General features: G+C 44.4%; 1 protein-coding gene across 1 annotated transcript; it reads left to right on the top strand.

The window, feature by feature from the left end:
- The first annotated feature begins 2,928 nt into the window (after positions 1-2,928).
- On the top strand, positions 2,929-13,832 carry alg13 (ALG13 UDP-N-acetylglucosaminyltransferase subunit). Its single transcript, XM_030146227.1, has 24 exons — positions 2,929-3,048; positions 4,020-4,103; positions 4,410-4,460; positions 4,636-4,682; positions 4,778-4,850; positions 5,362-5,443; positions 5,718-5,883; positions 5,963-6,126; positions 6,467-6,531; positions 6,991-7,091; positions 7,166-7,251; positions 8,585-8,852; positions 9,206-9,313; positions 9,604-9,751; positions 9,830-10,001; positions 10,730-10,765; positions 10,841-10,896; positions 10,991-11,056; positions 11,143-11,254; positions 11,853-11,972; positions 12,050-12,090; positions 12,818-12,926; positions 13,002-13,106; positions 13,450-13,832. The coding sequence occupies exons 1-24, from the start codon at positions 2,929-2,931 to the stop codon at positions 13,830-13,832; spliced, it is 2,763 nt and encodes a 920-aa protein (XP_030002087.1).
- Positions 13,833-14,129: the final 297 nt, after the last annotated feature.

Genomic DNA, 14,129 nt, shown 5'->3' with positions numbered 1-14,129 from the left:
ATCTGGTTCCAGCCCAGACAAGTTTTCAAACATGAGTTTTACATGAAAGTCTGGGCTGAACGAGTCCAGACTGGACCAGGTCTGCGTCTAGTCCAGGTGTAATGCCAGACTAGAGATCTGAATCCAGTCTGAATTAGTCCAGATTGTTTTCATGGATTTAAATCCACATTTAACAAATTAACTCATGTTTGTGCTTCATTGTCATTAGAACAACCATCACCATCACCATCATCATCATGTTCATCCTGAGGAACTTTTATGTATAGAGAATTTACAAAAAAACAGAAAAATATGACAATAAAAAAGTAAAATAAATAAATAAATAAAATAAAATATAAAAAACAAAAGTAAAAGATCAGATTCATGTGAAATGAAAATGAGGAGATTCAGACATGGATCAGGAGGACCTGGACCTGGACCTGGACCCGGACCCGGACCCAGACCCAGACCCAGACCTGGAACTGGACTCAAACATAGTCTGGACCTGGACTGGGACACAGAACTGGGCCAGAACCATGACCAGGAGTAGGACCAGGACACTGACACAGACTGGACCTGGACCCAGACCTGGACACAGACTCACACCCAGACCCAGACCTGGACACAGACTTGGACCCAGACCAAGACTCACACGTAGACCTAGACCCAGACCTGGACACAGACTCAGACCTGGATGTACGAGAATGAACTACACAGTTCATTTAGACTTGTTGTGTCTAAACTCAGGTGTCCTGTTAATATTGGTTTTAACCTCTGATCTTCACCACAGATGAATTTCCAGCTCTGTCCATCATCATCATCATCATCCATCCAGAGGTCAGTGTGGACAGAAAGACCAGAACGAGGACTATGTGGTCCATGTCCAGACTCTCTTGTGTCTCATTGTCCCTCATTTCCTCAACATCTTATTGAGTCTCTGCCACGCCATGAATTTTCATCCATTTGTCAAATGAAATGTTGCAAGTCAAAATTGAAACGTGTTTTCTGAGTGTGAAGATGTGAGACCAGTATGACATGTATCACATCACATTGAAATGTATTTTACTTTAGATACTGAAGTTTTATGATGAATTGTTTCAGTATTAAGTAGTTATTGTTTTAACATGGGATTCTTTTGTTTTAATCTGTTTTACTTCAGTAATGTTAATACAGGGTGGGGAAGCAAAATTTACAATGAACATTTTGTTGTTTTTTCTCAGCAGGCACTACGTCAATTGTTTTGAAACCAAACATATACTGATGTCATAATCATACCTAACACTATTATCCATACCTTTTCAGAAACTTTTGCCCATATGAGTAATCAGGAAAGCAAACGTCAAAGAGTGTGTGATTTGCTGAATGTACTCGTCACACCAAAGGAGATTTCAAAAATAGTTGGAGTGTCCATAAAGACTGTTTATAATGTAAAGAAGAGAATGACTATGAGCAAAACTATTACAAGAAAGTCTGGAAGATACTATTAAAGAAGAATGGGAGAAGTTGTCACCCGAATATTTGAGGAACACTTGCGCAAGTTTCAGGAAGCGTGTGAAGGCAGTTATTGAGAAAGAAGGAGGACACATAGAATAAAAACATTTTCTATTATGTAAATTTTCTTGTGGCAAATAAATTCTCATGACTTTCAATAAACTAATTGGTCATACACTGTCTTTCAATCCCTACCTCAAAATATTGTAAATTTTGCCTCCCCACCCTGTAGTGAGTTCTTTGTGACCAGGATTAATGTATTACTCTGTTGAGTTGAAGTTTAAGTATGTTATCACTAGGATAACCTTCTTTAGATAGGAACCATCTGTCTAAACAAGAGTTAATTAGGTTCTGTTCTTCTTCTAGCTACACGTCTGAACAAACACATTCACACACATAGGTGATTGTGTTAACTGATTGTTGGCATAAGTTTACTTAGAGTTAAGGCCCCACATCTGTTTGATCTTTTTAGATAACGCTAAGTTAAAGACCAACCCGTTAATACGGGTGAGCCTGCCCATAGGGTGAATAAATTGAAATCTCATGTAATGTTCGGGACTCATTGTCTTTGAGTTCTCAGCGCTGAGTGTCCACCTTATTTGTAATCTAAATAAATTTTGTCAACTTTGAGACCGATCTGAATCCAGACTCGTCGCTTCCAATAAAAGAACACGTTAACAACATGTTTTAACAACATGTTTTAACACAAATATCTGCACTTTAAACTCCTCACATATTCCAGACAGACTTAAGTTTTAATGCATCTGAGAACTATCCATTAATTTAATTTTCTGTCAACGTATCTACCAATCGCAACAAGATGAAGACGAGATAAAGTAAGTAAACATAATTAAAAGACTTAAAAAAACAGAAACAAAAAAAAAACCAAGAAAGCAATCTTGTGAAAACAATGCTATTAGTGGTTTTAAACTCATTTCATGTTCAAAACTATTATGATGATAAAATGTTGTAAAATAATAAAACAAACAAAAAAACATTGCCAACTGAGAAAATGAGCAAAATACAAAATCAATTAAAAAAATTTTTTTGATGGTGAATAGAATTATCACTAGGTTCAAATTCAAAAATCAAATTTTATTTACATAGCGCCAAATCATAACAAAGGTTATCTCATGACACTTTACATATCGAGTTGGTGGAAACCAGACTCTAAAGATGTCGACTAACAATCTAAATGACTGAGCTGTGTATATTGTTTGTTTTGTTTGTAATTTTGATTTACAGCCTATTTGACAGCTGAACTTGTGAAGACACTTTTTCTAATTATCGGTGGGTCCATGAAGGCAGCAGAGGTCTTACACGTTAATCACACCTGAGTAATGACACCTGTAGCCAACGGGGCTCGTGTTGCCGCGTGAAGCTGTGTCTTGTTGTATTCTGTCCGGGTTCGTCCCCGGTGCCGTCCCGGTTCTGTTGTGGTATATTTGCGGCCTCAGGATGCAGAAAGGCCTGAAGAAGTACTTCGTGAATATGGACGAGTACCTGTGCAGTCTCGGCCTGTACCGGAAGATGGTGGCCCGTGACGCGTCCAGTCTCTTCCGAGCCGTGTCAGAGCAGGTGAGAAACGGACCAAACCGGACCCCCCGTTTTAGCCGAGGTCAGAGTGATGCAGCTGATACCAGAACGGGGTTCATTTCATTCTGAGCCGTAAGCATCGATTATTATCAATATTGACAAAGGGCGTGACTGACTAATCAGTGGCTACATCACGTGACCTCAGATTTATAATCCTTCATGTTTTAGAAATAAAAACTACAACATTGTGATTATTAATAATAATAATCGTAATAAAAATCATCATCATAACAATAGTTCTTCCTAATGATAACTGTGGGTAGTGGTAACAATATTAATTTATTGGATGCTCTTAACTGTTTTAATGTTTCAACAATAGAAAAGTTTATAAACTTTTTTTTTTTTTTTATCTGAACTCGACCCCGGATGACGACGACAACACATGGTTATTGACCATTCAGGTCATTTAGGAGATTAGGAAATTGAGTTGAAAAATCTGACTCTGGTTCTGAGTATCAGAAAAGCAGAGTTTCCTTCAATTTTTTCATCAGAACATTGAACACATCCACTGATCCCAAAACCAGACCCAGATCCAGAATGACACAGACTGGCAGAGACTGATACAGACAGGCCGAGACCAGCAGGAACCAACAGAGACTGGCAGGGTTCATCAGGAGACTGTAGAGACTGATGGAGATCGGCAGAGACCATGAGAGACAGGCAGGGTCGATCAGGGACTGGCAGAAATCAGTTGGCACCACTGATCAAATCTTCAGGTGGATCATGAGGTCAGGGCAGGTGAACTGGAGTCAGGCATGTCCAGGGGTTGTGAATCTGGTCTGATCAGGTCTAGAACCAATTAGACTCAAAGAACAGTTCTAAGTGAGTTTAAAAAAAAAAAAAAAAAGACCCTGGTCCCAGAGTCAGAACCTGCCCCTGGGTCTGATTAGCTGCTGGTCTGTGGATGTGGACTTGGTCTTTGTTAAATTCTGTTTATCGCGTGTTGTGTGCAGTTGTACTCGTCTCAGAACCACCACCAGAAGATCCGCCAGGACTGTGCCAACTTTATGAGAGCCAACAGATGCAACTTTGAGCCGGTGAGTCAAGGATATGTGGTTCAGGTGGGTGGGACCTTAGCTGTGATCACTTCTGGTTCTGGTTTTCCAAGTCTCAGACCCATTTCCACCTGGAGTACCTGCTTGAGTAATTGATCACTGCATGTGCAGTGTTCAGACTCAGGTCTGGTCATCTTCTCCATGCCTTAGGTTTACAGGTGACCTTGGACCCAAAGTCCATTAGGTCTAGAAGTGAAGAAGAACCCAGTGACACTAACCTGAGCATTGTACCCTTCACAAAAAAAGCTCTAAATGAGTCACTCAAACCACTGCCTGTTTGTGTTACAGTTTGTTGAAGGTTCATTTGAGAAGTACCTGGAGCGTCTGGAAGACCCCAAGGTAAGCTGTGACCTCTGACCCTTCAGTACACAACAGCTGACAGGCAGGTGTGTCAGGTGCATGTTTGGTGCATACAGGTGTGTTCGGTTTGTTTAGCTGTGTGGTCAGACGTGTCCAGATGCATGCTTGGTGTGATTAGATGCACATTCAGGTGTGCATATTACTCTATTCTCAGGAGACCGTGGGTCAGGTGGAGATCAAAGCTCTGTCTCAGCTCTTCAGGTGAGGACAGAAACGGGTGTTTACTCAGCCAATCAGAGAGCAAACACACTGACCATTAACACCTATGTGTATATGTGTGTATTTCCTGTGTGTAGGCGGTGCTTTGTGATCTACCGTTACCCAGGGAAACAAGCCACAGTGATCTCAGAGGATGACTACGTGGACAAGGTGAGAAACAGATGGACATGTTTATAACCTCAACAAACACAAATAAAGGATCAGAGGTCAAGATAGACCAAGGTCCATAGGGTTATGTGATGTCTTCAGGCGCTGCACAAACACTGACGCCAGTGGTGGTCTAGGGGCTGGGTCTGGTACTAGGTCCCAGCTCAGCCTCACACCACTGGTTGGCACCATTGAGCCCTTTTAACACATTCTCACCCTTAACCCTAATGACCAATCAGATGGCTGTAGCAACCTGTGTGTGATGTGATTGGTCTATACCAGGGGTGTCCAATCCTGGTCCTCGAGGGCCGGCATCCTGCATGTTTTAGATATTTCCCTCTTCCAGCACATGACGGGTGTTGTCAGGCTTCTGCAGAGCTTGATGATAGGCTTATCATTTGAATCAGGTGTGTTGGAAGAGGGACACATCTGAAACATGCAGGATACCAGCCCTCGAGGACCAGGATGGGACACCTCTGGTCTATACTGACTGTCTGTCTGCTGTGTTACTTAGGTAATTCTGTGTTGCTCCATCAACGGTCACTATGACATTGTTTACCAAAGGAGTTACCCCGCCTCCGCCGCCCTCTGCCAATGTGAGTCCAAAAAATGGGGATTAGGTCCTGGTCCAGGGTAGGGGATCAGATCCAGGTCCTGGTCCAAGGTGGGGGATCGGGTCCTTTTCATGTGTGGGTTAATGGTGACCCAGGAGGTCAGCAGGTGGATCAGGGATGTAGACGTACTGGTCTGTGGCATGGGATGGGTTTATTGTAGCATAGGAGGGGTCTGTTGTGGTGGTGTGAGAAGGCTCTGAATCTGGAACCTAGGTGTTTTACCTGATGTAGATTCACCTGTGTTTCACCTGTGTAGCTCTGGTGTACGAGCTCCTCTACACTCAGGTGTTTGGCCTGGAGGAGGCAGAGCTCTGTCAGGCAGTGGAGGCGTTCAGAGTCGGAGGTCGTCGCTATAGAAACAGTCCGTCGATGTGCAGCGATGTGGATGCTGGTTACGACATGCCTGAAGAACAAGGTCAACGGTAAATTGCCCATCCTATTTCACCTGAGCAGTGACATCGTGATGATCTTGTACCTCAGACAGATTGTTCATACCTGCAGGGAGGAGTCAGAGGTGGGTAGAGCTATAGATGAGAAGCCCCGCCTTGTATCTGATGAAGCCCCGCCCTCCTGTAGGCTGTGTCTTCCTTATAAAGTGATGAAGTCTCTGGATGGAGATGTTTACAGGAACCTGGAGTTTGACGTATGGCAGGACACCTGTAAAGGTAACAGGAAGTGTCTTCCAAATAAAAGCTTTAAAAGCTGAAAAATTTAATTGTTTTCATGTTTTCAGTAGTGTTCAAATCCTCCTTATCTGTTTCCACCTGGTCACATGACACATGTTCATGTTTTTCAGTGCATCCTTCATGAAAACCACCTTCCACCGACAGTTATATAATGCCAATGTTATCCTTTTTACCCTTGGCCCTCGCCGCAGGGTATTGTCATCAGTTTGTCATCCGTGCATCTGTCTGCCCGTTTGTGCAAAAACTTTGGCGTGGACTGAAGGCCGAGGGTTTTCAAGTACAGACATGTTATGTTCTTTATTTTTGACGTGTTTTCCAGAGATGCAGAAGACGGACTACATGGTTTTTGCTGGAAGGCAGTACTTCCTTGGTGACAAATGTCAGGTAAGCAATAAGCTTCTGACTGTAGTTTGTGTTTTAACCCTGAAATGAAGAAATCTCTGGGTTTTTGGTTCCACTGAGTTCTGTGTCTTATCAAACTATAGAATAATAGAGTATTATCATTCACTGTATCGACGAACTTGACCTTTGACCTCTGAGCTTTCGTTCACATATTTAACCTGAAAGTTTTACAGTCAGTGCTGAATAAAATCTGTGAGTTTTCTTTAATAGTGTGATGTGTTTGTTGAGATTATAAAAGGCACTGAACTTTGATCAGCTGATGTGGAACCAGAGCTCTGAGTTTACAGGTTGTCTGTCCGTTCACTGTTCACTCTAGTCTGTCAATAGTCTTTGAAGCCTTCATTGCATAAATGACCTGAGGAGTGACCTCTGACTCCTGACCCAGAGGACAGCGAGGCAGTTGGATCACGTTTTAACGTGTTGCGGTTCGATGTGTTTCAGGTTCGCCTACAACCGAAGGGCAAATATTACAATGCCTTCATCCAGGAGGTTGGAACGCATCCGTCGGCCGTGACTGTGTTTATTGAGGAGCTTGGAGAGAAGTATGAGATGGACTGATGAAGCCTCATGTCCAGTCCTTCACCTGGACTCACCTAAACCTGTGTGTTCTTTTCAGACACCTGGTTCCCCTAACTGATCTCAAACCAGTGAATCCAGTTCCAGCCTGGAACGTTGCAGCTCCGACCAGGAAAGGTGACCTTGGTGAGTTTAATTCTTCCCCCAACCTGTAATTATCTCCATTTAGATGGTTTCATTTGTACTTTCAAACCATGTAGAAACTAGGGATGCACAGATACCACTCTTGAGAGAGAGATCTTGATGGTGGTATTCTTCACTTTTTTCCAGACCGAGTACAAGTACTTACATTTGACTTCTTGCCGATACCGAGTACCGATATGAGTACTTAATAATCCCATTCCAGTTCTTAGTTCCTTTTGAAAATGTGCTTTATTGCCGTTGTCATTTGTCAGACTGGAACAAAGTGCTGCTACTGACATTTAATATGTTGGAATGAACGTTTCTCAATTAATCCAACTCTTAATTAACCATACTGGACAAATACCACGAAGAAAAGTAAAGTGTTTTTGAGAAGAAGAAAGTCAGTAATAATAAACATGGAGATGACAGCGGTAACACTGATGTGGATACTAATGTTGCAGTGTTTTCGCTGGTAAGGTTTAAAAGCTTTGCTTCAGGAGGTAGAGAAAAGATAAATAAGCGATAAGTTTCGTCTTCACTTCCGCTGGCGGCGGTCCGCACCACTTCTTACCCCCATAGTATTATAAGTAGGATGGAAACTGGCTGAGCCCTGGGTAGTTGTCATAAATATGCCAGTAGTTTTTCTCCAACTCACACAGTTGCTCTTTGAACAGATCCTCTACCTCCACGGTTCCCGGTGGTATTCTTCATCTGGGTACGCATCCGCCAGCACCTGAAGAAATGGATGGAATGTACGCAGAGGGTGGACAGAACGCTCCATCCGTATCTGCCTGTGTCTTTAACGTTACTTGCAGTCAGCGTTACTTTTTTCACCGTCATTTATTTTTGAAAAATCTCCACACTCTTCACACTCCCCACACATTATTCCACCGCCGCGTACCTGCTGCACTGAACTGTGAATGTCACGTGGCCATGGTATCGGTGCGGTTGTATCGGATTACTTTTATGAGTACGAGTACAAGTACACACACTGAGTATCTGAGCCGATGCCCGATACTCGTATAGGAATCGGTGCATTCCTAGTAGAAACTATGACAGAAGGAAACGATCTCACAGTTCCTTTAACACAGTGGTTCCCAACCTTTTTTGGCTTGTGACCCCAGACATTCAAAACTGAGACATTTTTCTCTTGGAGATGTAGCGGAGCCAGGCAGGGGAAGAAATTTTTACATTTTCTGTTCGGTCTGGTTTTCTCACTGCGACTGTGTCCAGGCAGGTTGAAGCATAGTAATGCATGTGGTCACATGATCGCGACCTCAAGGTTGAAAAACACTGCTTTAATGTAGCCAGATAACTGTCTCCTCCCATTCCTCAGATCCAGAGTTGCGTGGTCCGCGTCATCATCGCCATCGTTACTTTAGGAAGTCTCGTGGCAGCAGTGGTGTGAAGGGGGCGGAGCTGCTGATTCCTCCATCTTCTTCATATGGAGGTCCTGCCCCCTCTGTCTTACCTCCCCGCTTCCAGCCAGCAGGTCATCCACGTCCACCGCCACCACCCTCACCGGGAGCCATGGCCTATGACCCCTACGCCCCCCATCATCACCACCCACCCACGACCCGACCACCCCGCTATGGAGCCAACAGGTGGGACCAACCTGTGGATGGGGTCAAGTGTCACACTAGTATCTGGTTGAATGGACCAATAAGAATAAACCTATTTGAACAATAAGTCACATTCTGGGTTTATTATCATCAACAAAAACTAAAAAATAACATTGAAAAACAAGTTTCACTAAGTGAAATCTAGTCACAGGGTGTGGTACATTCAGGTGTCCTGGTGTTGGTGTGTAAATTCTTTCCATGTGGTTGGACCTTGGAAATACAGGTTTAGAACCTGATAAGTAAATGAATAAATAAACACACCGACTGATGCTGAAGAAAACCTCTGTCTGGTTCTGTTTATGGGCATGTCTACCTCTCTGATGGATTCTTGTCAGAAGCTCCACTCGTTTCCTGAACCGTCACCTGATTGGTCCTCAGCTGACCTACTACCACCCTGGCAGAAGATATTACCATGACTACGAGAACTACGCCTTCAGGTCTAGGTGAGTCTTCTCTTGTGGTGTCTGACATGTCCACCAGGAGCAATGTAAAGATATAACAAGACTGTGATGGTCAAACTGACACTGGATGCATCCCAGACTCTGTCTGTTTGGATCCGGTTCACTGTTTGATGTGGGACTATGGACATACCTGCATCTTCTCATCTTCATCCATGACAGAAGATTAAACCTGAGTTCAGGAGAAGTTTTTCTTGAGCTCTGCCATCGGTGACATTTTCAGATGGTGCTTCATCCTTGTAGATGTTTAATCTGCTGTCTTAATTTTGTTTCAGGCGCAGTCGTCGCCATTTGGCAGCTCTGAATAAAGACTGTGCATTTGGCTTCCCTGGTGACGCTGTCGATGAATCAGCTGATCTGGAATCGGCGATGGCCTTCTACCAGCTGGACGACGGAGGAGAGGCAGTGTTTCCTCCTCTGACGGTCAGAAACACTGGGAGATCTTGATGGTCTGATGGTCTGAAGGTTCAGTGCACTGGCATAATCTGGCTCCTCCCACAGGGTTCTACAATACCCCCGCCTTCTGCCATGGGAGCACCGCATCCCCCAGCTGGCTCCACCTACAGAGTGCAGCGGAGCACAGGACCCCTCCCCCATGCACCTGCACCTGGAAACACACCTGTGTGTTCTTCAGAGGAGGAGCAGGGGGAGACGAGCACCGTGGAGGACCAGGGTAATGATCCGTCATCCATAATGCATACTATCGACAGATAATCTATATGTTTATGTTTATGTTTACGCATTTGGCAGACGCTTTTTTCCAAAGCGACTTACAGGGGAAAACCAACTAAATCACTCAATCAATCAAATTTTATTTATATAGCGCCAGATCACAAAAAAGTTATCTCTTGACATTTTATATATAGAGTTGGTCAAAACCAGACTCTAAGTCAATTCTACAGAAACCCAACAGAATCCTCCTGGAGCAAACACTTGTGACTGGTGACAGTGGCGAGGAAAAACTTCCCTTTAACAGGCAGAAACCTCGAGCAGACCCAGACTCCTGGAGGATGGCCGTCTGCCTTGACCAGTTGGGGTTAAAGAGAGAGAGTAGAGAAGGGGAAAAAGAGAGAGCGATAGAGATAGGGACTGGGGGAGAGGGGGAGAAGGGGGGAGTAGGGGGAGACACATGGAGGCGGTTGAGGATAAGTGAGTGGTGATGATGAGGGCAGGGAAGAGGCCGGACCACCGCAGCAGGTCCAGAGATAATCGTGAAAGAATCTGTGGTTGTCCTGGGAAAAACCTTATTAGAATATTTAAAATGGAATGTTTGAAAGTGCTAGGACAGGAGGTGCTCTCGGAAGAGCTGGGTCTTCAGGAGCTTCTTGAAGATAGGCAGGGATGACTCTGTTCTTGTAGCACTATATGATCAACAAGTGAGCACTGTGTTTCTGTCCACAGGTGAGTACGCAGAGGACTTCATCTACTCATCTCAGGGTGAGTCACACAGCAGCCGTCCTATCACACTCCTGCACAGGTGGTATGTGGCCTGATGAAATGGACCTGTTTCAGATCAGAGCTACCAGACATCAGGAGTTTACTCAGCTGCAGACCCTGCCCCCAAACAGGTAACTCACTTGAGGCTCATTCCACTGGAATTGATGACGTGATGTTCACATCTGAACAGGTGACTTTGACCTGGTTTGCCTCTTATTCTGAAAGGATGAACAAGAAGGAGGTGGTGCTGACTCTCCGCAGAGGGATGTGAACTACAACTACACACAGCAGGTGAAGAAAAAGCATCTGACACACACCTAGACCAGCTCCACACCTGGTCCTGTGGAAACTTACTGGTGGGCATTTTATTTTCACAGGTGGTGAAGCCGCTGACTGTCATCTGTTCATCACCGTCCTCTTCCTCCTCTGCATCCTCTCATGTCCCTGCAGTCGCTCACCTGACGTCTGCACACGCACCGCCACGTTCAGGTTGTAACGGTATAATACCTCTGATGACCACTAGATGATGGTGTCATAGTTTTTTTTTTTTTGGATCGTCTAATCGGTGACCTGGACCAGTAGAAGTTTAGATGCTTTTTCAGACTTGATGCTGTTAAGTCTAGTATCTTTTTCTGTTTTTGTCTCCACTAATGAGATACAATCAAAAGATGTCAAAGATCATCACGTAAAGTGTACCATTTTCAGGACTAAGCAAACGCTTTACCATTAGCCCACCTCGGACCCTTTGCACTCCCTTACTTCCATCCCTTTTCTCAAATGTGATCACTTCTGCCAGCTCAGTGCCAATATGATGATGGCTTTAAAACAGCATTTCAGAAACATAAACGGTCTCAGATGCATCATTAGAACTGAATAAAATGGTTTTTGTTCTGTCCAAGTTACTCAGTGGAGTAACTTGGACAGAACAAGTTGGATATTAGTTCCATGTTAAGTTACCCATTACATATGTGGACTTGGTGTTTCAGCTGTTGGCTTCACCCACACCTTTCCACTTGGACCAATGGGCTCAGTGTACTCTAAGCTGCTTATTTATTACCTATTCTTATGCTCTGTTGTGTCTCTGTAGTTGCCATGCCAATCCCAGCAGCCTCTCCCTGGTTGGTTAATGAGCTGGGTGAACCTGTCTGCTCAGTGATGTCTCCGCCCCCTTACTCCTATGACCCTAACGGAAGCGACTTACCCAGAGGTTAGAGGTCACTGAGCTTTAAGTCGAAGTTTGACTCTTGACTAATCAACTGATTGATTATTGATATGTGTGTTCAGACTACAGAGTCCTCCAGTATTACTACAACCTTGGAGTCCAGGTACGATCACTTGTTCATTTATAAAACAATGGCATCATTCTGATGAGAAAGTAAAACGTGTTTAAAGGTGTGGGAGACTTTCGTGACCAATTTTTCATCAGATCTGTAAAACCTCAGTCATAGCCTAAGTATCACGAATCTGTAAGTCTTTCTATTATTACTCACCTGAATCTCTTGCATTACTGTGAACAATTTCGAAGTGCCATCCAGTGCCATCCACCTGCAGTGGCAGCGCGAGCCTCTGTTTCCCACAATGCACATCGCAACAAAAAATTCCGAAAATGCCCGAGTTACCTCCCGGCTCTGAATATAAACACATGGTATTCGTTTATGGTGGATGGCACTTTGAAATTGTTCACTGTAATGCAAGAGATTCAGGTAAGTAATCACAGAAAGACTTACAGATTCGTGATACTTAGGCTATGACTGAGGTTTTGCAGATCTGATGAAAAATTGGTCACAAAAGTCTCCCGCACCTTTAACTAGTTTTAGTGAATATATTGGTGTGACCTGTATCTATGTGATCAATTATACTCTTCCCTTCCTTCATCTTTATCCTCGTGAATCAAGTGTCATTGAGGTCATGTCATATTCATCGTTTTTCGATGACTATTGGCTGACGGCTGCATATTAAATTACCCCTTGCAGATTGTGATATTTTAAACTCTGCCCCTCTCAAATGTGTCACTGCCCCTTATCAGGAGTTCCCCCTCTTCTGTCTCCTCAGTGGTATCATCAGACCTGTTGGCAGCAGCCATACTCCAGCGCCCCCCCAGAGACCCCTTACTCCTACCAGCACTACCCTCCCTACGCGAGCCAGGACGCTGCCCTTCACGGTGAGAACAACCTCTTATTGGCCCATGTGCTGCCTGCTAAAACAAACAACCAGCAAACAAATTCTTTTTTCCCAGCAGCCCCTCAGGGGTACCCCGACGCTGGCCGAGGCCCGCACCAGCCCCCCTCCTCCTTCCCAGAGTCCTCCAGGGCAGACGGACAGACAGACACTCACAACAGCGGTTGGTGCATTTTAAACACAAACTTCATTAAATAAACTTAATTTCTCTTTGACAGAAAAACTATTAACTTACATCACTACACATTTCATTACTCATGAGCCTCTGCAGTAGCTGTTTGACAGATTGTACACAGTCACACGGTGAAAGAAAGGATGACTCCTGGTGATTACAGATGATCGTTGTAAGAACTCATCTCTGAGCTTGGGTTCTGGTCTGGGTCACGGTCTTGGACAGGGTCTGCTGTCAAGTTATGGTCCTGCTTCTGATCTTAGGTTGTAGTTCTTGGACTGTAACTTGGCCCAGTCACTGATGAAAAACTTTCTCCTCCTCTTCTCCTTTCTAGGCCCTGCACCTTCCCTGGAAGGCTCCTCCCCCTCATCAGTCAGCCCTGCCCCTCCAGGCTCTGCCCCTTCTTCTAATCTCCTCTACTCTGAGCAGACACCCCTCCCCCCCCCCCCTCCTGTTGTGCACCTGCCATATGAAGCTCCACCCCCTGCTGCTGCCTACCTTCCGTCTGCCCCACCCCCTCCTCTGCCACACCCCACCCATCTTCCCCTCCACTCCTCCTATCACTGCCTCCCGCCATCTGCCCATTGGGGGGCTATACAACCAGGCCACACCTCTAGGGTCTACTGTCCTGCCCCAAACCCCACCCATGTGGTCAGCTACATTACAGCCCCACCCCCTCACCATGCTACCACCCACTACCTCCCACCAAGCATTTAGCATGTAAACTTACCGTAATGATGTGGACATTGTTTGCTTAATGTTAATGACACTGTGTGTGTAGGGAGCAGCGCTAACATGCTAAGACATGACAGGAGCTAACAAATGGAAAAAAGGGATTAAAAAAGAAAAATATTAACAAAAGAAGTGACAGAAAAGCATTAAACATTGACAAATTAGATGGAAAACATTGGCAAATAAGACATAAATACATGAAAAACGATGCAGAAATGGCACAAATTAATTTAAAAACCTACTTAAAAAATGTTAATGTGTGAATGTGGGAATCTGACCTGT

This window comes from Sphaeramia orbicularis, chromosome 1 (assembly GCF_902148855.1).
Source record: "Sphaeramia orbicularis chromosome 1, fSphaOr1.1, whole genome shotgun sequence".
Classification (NCBI taxonomy): Eukaryota; Metazoa; Chordata; class Actinopteri; order Kurtiformes; family Apogonidae; genus Sphaeramia; species Sphaeramia orbicularis.
Note: the sequence above shows the minus strand (reverse complement) of the source record. Positions and strands in the feature narration are given on the sequence as shown.

Bases quoted from the DNA above. Each gene is read 5' to 3' on its own strand.
- alg13 (XM_030146227.1), top strand. From the start codon at position 2,929: ATGCAGAAAGGCCTGAAGAAGTACTTCGTGAATATGGACGAGTACCTG. The intron at 4,683-4,777 runs GTGAGGACAGAA...TCCTGTGTGTAG, and splicing joins GCTCTGTCTCAGCTCTTCAG to GCGGTGCTTTGTGATCTACC. The intron at 13,107-13,449 runs GTTGGTGCATTT...TCTCCTTTCTAG, and splicing joins GACAGACACTCACAACAGCG to GCCCTGCACCTTCCCTGGAA.